General features: G+C 36.7%; 1 protein-coding gene across 1 annotated transcript in view; it reads right to left on the minus strand.

Annotated features, from left to right (window-relative positions):
• Positions 1-384: 384 nt before the first annotated feature.
• moxd1l (monooxygenase, DBH-like 1, like) overlaps positions 385-7,631 on the minus strand; it is a 12,319-nt gene continuing 5,072 nt past the window's right edge. Inside the window, exons 5-13 of the mRNA XM_084727440.1 lie at positions 6,413-6,568; positions 6,195-6,297; positions 4,973-5,142; positions 4,796-4,884; positions 3,811-3,907; positions 3,246-3,305; positions 2,259-2,377; positions 2,012-2,108; positions 385-1,695 (exon numbers count right to left, since the gene is read on the minus strand). Coding sequence (XP_084583566.1) covers positions 1,540-1,695; positions 2,012-2,108; positions 2,259-2,377; positions 3,246-3,305; positions 3,811-3,907; positions 4,796-4,884; positions 4,973-5,142; positions 6,195-6,297; positions 6,413-6,568 — 1,047 coding nt within the window. The 3' untranslated portion in view covers positions 385-1,539. The remainder of the gene's footprint in view (positions 1,696-2,011; positions 2,109-2,258; positions 2,378-3,245; positions 3,306-3,810; positions 3,908-4,795; positions 4,885-4,972; positions 5,143-6,194; positions 6,298-6,412; positions 6,569-7,631) is intronic.

Below are 7,631 nucleotides of genomic sequence, written 5' to 3' on the forward strand. Positions count from 1 at the left end.
CATCCTTGAATGTTTGTGACGTGGCTGTCCTGTAAGAACAAGAAAATGCAGACATGATGACCTCAGAAAAACAGCTTTGTGGAAATGCATTTTTTGGTTGATCCAAGTTCCAAGCTGTTGTGTTTTTAAATAGTTTATTTAGCTTACCTGGCAAATATTAATATGTGGTTTACTTTGGACAGGAAAAGGGCATGAAAAATTGTAATTGAAAAAGTAACGTATAACTAAAGCTGTGTCAGACAGATGCAGTGGAGTAAAGAGTACAGTAATTGCCTCTGAGATGTAGCAGAAGTGTAAAGGTGCATAAAATGGCAATACTCAAGTACAAGTGCCTCAAATGTGTACTTAAACATGGTACTTACTTAGTTACATTCCACCACTGTATATTGTTTGGGATACATTTATTAAGTAGCCTATATGATTATCAAATTAATCTCTTTTATATAACTCATAGCATATAGTCTAACATAAAAATCAGCAATTAGGTTTAAGTGAACACAATGCATGAACACAAACAGTGCATATGTGTCAGTGCCATATCATACATACATAATCACAGTATATGCACATATGTACACTGAATGAGAAATATATAGTTAAATGATGCAGATAAAAATCCTCTATCACAGTATATGTAATTTTGAAGCAAAAGTGAAAATAATAAAATAACTGAAAAGAGATTTGGTTGCTGGAATAATGTCCTGTTGGTGAAATCATGGTTTGTGGTTTTTGAACTGTTCACAGAATAACACATGGACATTGTGCAGGGCAGGTCTATAATACATAATATATTAACATTTGACCCAATAAATATGAGCATAGAGAAGCAATTTGCCCTCATATGTCAAATGATTTTTTTTCTTCACTCTGTAGGTCTCATAGTTTTGCAACAGCATGCTGTATGTCCAGGGTTATTTTCTTTTGTGGACGTTCTGTTTCTGTGTATTGAACTGTGTCATTTCGGTCTCATGTATTGTTTTTGAAATGAGTATCGTGATACTAAACTTAGTATTGGTATCAAAGTCAAGTTTTGGCATTGTGACAGCACTAGTAACTGTTAGACCTTTCTCACATAGCAGTCATGCGGTCATTTCATTCATTGCACAGACCGTACAGCCCTGCTTTAGCTTCAAGGCATAGTGCTATAGGTAGTAAGGTATATATTTTATAATATATAGTGAAATCAAACTATCTTATAACTGTGCTAATTGAGTGTTTAGTTAACTGATTTGTCTCCAGGCGAATATGGCCAAACATTTTGTGCTTTTATGAAACAGAGTTTAGAGTAAGACAGCAATGCAAATCTAAAAATAATAATCAGTGAGCTGTTAAATAAATATGAAATGTGATCTATGATTAACAATTAATAGCAAAGTGAAAATACACTGTATACAATGATTAGAGACAACGAAAACATAAAATATAGTATACAGTTTGTCTTGTATAGTTGAGTATAGCCAGTTGGATGCTATGGAGATTTTATCAGCCTCATCTTATCAAGATCACACTGGTTTGGGATCTGTTGCTCTTACAGCCACATTACATCATCGCCATCCAGAGAAGCAACAGTATGATTCCTGCTGGGTTCACAATCCAGGAAGTGCAGAGTCTGCTTGCAGCGTTAGCATTTCTACAAGTAACATTCGGTGTTTTCATTATCTCCCTGACCGTGCCATGTGTGTACTCTGAGACCCTCTGAAAAAGAAAAAAAATGACATCATATACAGATATACAGATGATTATGGCAGTTTACAGATGGATCTATAAATGATGATGGATTTAGGTTAGTAGTTGAATCACAGTATGTCTAAAGTTGGAAGGGGCAATTTTATCATCGATAAATTATCAAATAATAGAGGAAACTTTTAGAGGAACTACAGTTTAAGGAACTTGATGGAAACAATGACAGAGTACTATTGTTAAAACTAAAATTGCTCAACAAAATATGAGCTTCTTTATTAGACTGAAGGTAGAAAAGAGAGACAATAAAACAGCTCAGACTTTTACTTACTACACTGTCATCTGAGGTGATCTGAACTTGTGGCACCGTCTTTAACAAAGTCTCATATGCAGTAATTTCCTCATCTGAAGTTGAGTTGGTAGAAATCCTGTCAGAAATTAGTATAGAGCTGCTTTAAAAGATTACATCAAGATACATTTGTATGAAAAAATATATATGTTCTTTGTAACCTGTACGCTGTCTGTAAACACCAGTAGATTCTGCTGGATATTGTGTGAAAGACGGCATCTGGTCTTACTGGTAGCTGCTCATCATTGGATGGCTTGTATTTGGGTAGCTAATACATGAGGTGATCGGGATTGCAGGGTAGTAGAACAGGAAGGCCAGGCACATCTCATCGGTAGTTGCTAAACCAATCTGATGGGGGGAGAACATGAAACATGGCAGGCTTTAAAACCATGACTCTCTCCATACATGTCGATGGAATTAAGAGAGTTGAACATTAACCATGGCCACAAAAAAAGTTAGGACAATTTTCAAATCACAAGAGGTATAATATTTGTGTGTGTCAAACTTAAATTAATGGAGATATCCTGTCCTACATATCAGATTCTGTTCTATTTCGTACAGATCCTACAGATTCCTGCAATAAAAATCATACCATAGCCATTTTAAAATGTTTTTCAATCCAAATAAGAATAATGTTGTAAACATTATCGTAACCTCTAATATTGCAAATCATATCACAATTGCAGTATCAGTCAAAACAATCGCAATTAGATATTTTTTGCAAAATCGTTGAGCCCTACTCTGTGGCCAGGCCTCAAAATTAACCTTTTCCCCCCCATGCCCCAAATTCTACTTTTAACTGTCTCACAGTTAAGAACTATTGTCTCAAAGTGAAGAAACTGAAATTGTATGCCAACTTTTTTCTCATCGATATGTGACAATAGACACTTGCATACACACTTTGAAGATATCTCACAGTAAACTATTTCATTTCAAACATTATGGCAGTGTGTAAGCATGGAAGTGATGTTGTGTAGAGATTAGAAAGTCAACAAACTTTATTCTACCTCACCCGTGAACTTGATTTATGTGTGTCAGGTAATTTTTCATTGCTGTGGTGGTGGTTTAAAAGTGAAAATAACTTCTGTGACCTCACTGTACTTCAGATGTCATCAAACTGCATGTTTTGTTACAGTTTTAATGTGAAAGAGGCCCCCTTTCAGCAGAGCATACATATCGTACAATTTAAACACGTGGAATTGCAGTATTTACCCACCTTAGTGATTCCGGTACGATTAGCAGTGCTGTAGGTGCACTCCACTACAATCTCATCGCCCTGTAAAGGGAGATAAGTAATGTGACATCATGAACTGTAGACAAAACCAGCAGCTGCTTTTTGTGTTTGACCTATCTAGCAGCACCACCACTACTGCAGTGGCACATCTTGTTTGTCACTCTCAGTGCTGGTCGTGTCTAGGAGGGAACCCAACATTTTTCCTGATTTCGGTTCAAATGATCACTCTTGTGAGATTTCATGGGTCTGGGGTTTCCTTCTAGACACTGTGTCTGCTGTTGCCTGCTGACAGTGACATCATGGATATCTGGATAGACAATATTAGACAGTGGTCCTCAATAACTGATGAAGATAGAAAATTGCAGACTTCTTGTGACATTGATTCACAGTCATACTGTAGGGAGACACCACTGCAGAAATGGCAGCTTGTTAACTTCTGATACTTTTCCAGGTTCACCTATAGAACAATGTTAATATTGTATCATTTTAAACAGCCCAATCATTTAATAACTTATCCAGGAAAATATGGGATGTAATAGGATCTTACCTGCTTGATGGTCTTGATGTTTCCCAAGTTGGTCATCTGTTGCAGCTCAAAGTTGTAGTTTTCATCCAAGGCCAAGAAGTCGATCTGTTCTCCGTTTCTGCAGAGAGAAGTATGAAGTACGAATAATTAGGAATGTCACAATACCAGAAATTCAGTAATCTGTACCAATACCGCTGAATTTACACAGTTCTTGATACCCAATTTGAGAACACAGTAAAAAAACAAGAGTAAAATTCAGCCATTATTATTTTTCTTTGAGGGGGAGATTTATTATACCTGACACACTGTCCGGGGAGCATGTTGCCATGTTTGCAAAGTAATGCAGAAGCACAGTGATTTCTGCTGCTGATGTATTAATCATGTATTAATAATATAAGTTGCAATAATTTAAATTTATTGACATAATAAGAGACAAATCTGATGTCATATTTTGTTGACAGTTGACAGGATGGTAGCATACGAGCTGTGTTTACATCACGATAGCCTTTAGAGTTCCATTGTAAATGTTGTGGAACATAACTGGCAACACAGCAGTGCAGCTGTCTCCAACAAAACGAGTGATAATGTGTATTTCAGGATAACAAGGAGAACACTTTGAATATGTTGTTATTTTAAAGTTGAGATGAAGTGAATCTCCCTCACTCACCCTCTGGATGTCGGTCTGTGAGCTTAGTAAGTTGAAAACGTTTCCTCCTTTTGTCTGAAAAGTTTGATGGCACCATTTTCATACTGCTTTTTGTGAATTTATTACTAATCCCTGATGATCTCCCTCAAACATAGTTGCTTACTTCCAGAGATGACTGTTTACCCTTTTTCTTTTTGAGTCAAGGCAGAACTGTGGCTAACACATAATAACTTAGTATTTTAGTTCCCAATGATTTTTGTGTTTTTACATAAATAAATATTATGTAAATCTATTTTCTTTTCTATTCTTAAGCTTAGATATCGACTTACATGAAGCAAACCTCCGATCTCTCTTTCTTACCTGTAATGGGCAACTCTGATTTTTCTTCCAGCCAGGTGAGTGTGCATCAGCACACCAAATACTTGAAGGTCAGGCAAGGAAATACTGTACTAGGGGTGCAAAGTAAACGATTAAAGTATTATGTTATCTCTAACAACTTCTGCTTTGGTTTGAAATCCATACTGTACCAGTACAGACCTGAGAAAAGAGACTGGTATTGCACACGCCGTAGGAGCGGAATTGAGTGGTATTTGCTGGGATGTCGTACTTCGCGATGTCAAATGATAGACCTGTGAACAGGATGCCCACATCAAGCTGCCGCAGTTTGCTTGTGTAGTGGAGTCTCAGTCCTGAGCTGTCTGTCCTGCCTACACAGAGAGAGACAGACCTTTAAAAATGTTGCACAAACCCTACAGAAGACAAGAGACAAGGAAAATGACCCTGGTGATGTCATAAGAATTATTTGGCCTGCACTTGAAAAGTTTAACTTTTAATAGAAATTGTGTTTTAAACTAAAGGTTTGGCAGTTACAAGAAGTTGTCATTCAGCTTCTGACCGCAAGTGTTCACATTAACCAATGGGAACAAACTGGCCAAGCTGTATACACTCACTCAATGGATGGATGAGGTTAGATGATTGGATGAATCTGTCAGCTATCAGCAACTGGCTGAGTTCATCTCTGGTTGTTTTTGGGGCAGTTTTTGAGTTTTACTTTTGGTCTGTCTGTCTAGGCTAAATGAAGTGTGATTTACGGTGTTAACAAGGCAATTAAAGCTCGTCTTAATTTGGTAGGAGAGAGTTCAGAAGGTTGTCTGTTGCACTTTTCTGTTTAAAAAAGAAAATAGGAGTGAGAATATTTCTTTTCTTGACATATTGTGAGTTTATTTTGTTTTTGTCGTGGCAAACATTTCTGAGATTTTGTCTTAGATCACGTTAAGCCATTGTTGTCTTTGGTTTTCAATTTTGAGCCAATACTTCTTCAATCCTGGCTCCTAACTACACAGCATGACACTGTCTGAGAGCATTTATTTTTGCCTCTGTAGCAGGAAAATTACATGTTGAATTTTGAATTTTGTACTTTGTCCCTCATGGTTGCGTCTAATCAAATGTTTTCTGACAGGGATTGATTGGTTACTCGTCCTTGAACACACAGCTGTTCTCATTTTGGAAGGATGACAACTTTTGATAACACAAACGTATCCTGACTCTCCTGATAAGCACTTAAAGTACATCCTGACACAAACTCCTTTGTCTCTTTACCCTATAAAACAGATGCGCATTCTTGACTCATTATCAGTTACTTTTACACTCTGTGTGACTGTGCACTGATAATTTACAAAGTTCAACATAACGTTTTGACATAATCATGATGGGTGTTAAACAGGTGTATAGTATGGTGTGAAAAGGATATAGTATTTACCTGTTTCTTTGTTTGGGTTGTTGTAGTGGATTTCCAGCCTGTAGAATGTATGCTTTTCAGCACCTCCGAATGGAAGACCAGCATCTTCTGGGAGCTCAAACACCTGAGGGTTCAGGGATAAACTGTGGATCAACTTGCACAGTGCTGACGTGAATTTACACAAAGAAGACAGACAACAACATGAGTCAAATAATTTGGAGGTGACACTTGCCACTCACCCCTCCTCCCACTCCCCATGCAGCCACCACCCCGAAGCAATGATCCACTATGTCGCCTGTATAGCATGGGCCTTCGTATGGTTCTGTCACAAAGGAGGGGCAGCGGTACAGCAGCATGTGATGAATGATGTCAGGGTGCTCAATCACCGGTTCAATCTGAGGGAAAGAAAGAAGAGGCGTGGAGGCTGAATCATGAAAATGATGCTTGTCATTCATTATTGTGTTCAATTTTTATACCTGAGACAAGTTTTATATTAGATTGTGCCTACTTATCCACAGGTAGGAAGTAAGAATAAATGAATGACTTTAATTTGAACATAAAATTAAACAAAGATTTAAAAAAAAACAAGCGAAACTAATAACAGTGCCTGAAAAGGAGTAGGCAGCAGAAAAAACTTCCCAACCCCTTTCTCACCTCTCCTCTATAAATTCATGTCATACTATATTAACATAGTAATATAATGTAATGACTCATATCACAAGAACTTCCCGAATTTAGTTATAACCAAATATAATATACAAACAACCATCCCAGATTTATTTGCAACCCAAGTTAAATAAATAAACAACAATCCCCAGTTTATTTACAACCCAAATATCCAGTATGAAAAATTCCAATATCCATATATCAGTGACACAGATTACAGTTTAACAATAAATGTTATCGTCCAAAAATGACATCAGGGCATTGAACGGTTAACTTTCAGCTGTTTTAATAATTATAAATAACTATAAATAAAAAAAAAATAAATGGAACAAAAATATCCACATATTAAAGCTGCCATGTTGTTATTATTATATATTGTGTTGGTTTTGGAGGCCACCTTTGGACAAAAGCAGTAGTGTTTTCACCATAATAACCGCAAAATTTATAAAAAATCTCCTCTTTCTTCTTTTTAACTGGCTAACATATGAATCACTGTATCTTTGCAGAGAAAATGTAAACACAGACACAATTTCATCCCATTTCACACAGGACTCAACCTGATGGCAGCCATCAAGAATAACTATGTAGAAATAGCTGATATTCTTGCTGATGGTCTTGTTTGCTGTTTGCAGGTCATATAGAGGCTGCCTATAATTTTTTTTTTCAATGCATTATGCTCTGTCCAAAAAAAAAAAAAAAAATCAAATTGGCGCATACATACAGCATATATACACATATATACAGCGGTCTGGCTCTGTTTTGGCTGAAGCGTGATGATGATAATATGGAGAA

This window comes from Lutjanus erythropterus, chromosome 9 (genome assembly GCF_056507025.1).
Source record: "Lutjanus erythropterus isolate fLutEry1 chromosome 9, fLutEry1.hap2, whole genome shotgun sequence".
NCBI classification, from domain to species: domain Eukaryota; kingdom Metazoa; phylum Chordata; class Actinopteri; order Lutjaniformes; family Lutjanidae; genus Lutjanus; species Lutjanus erythropterus.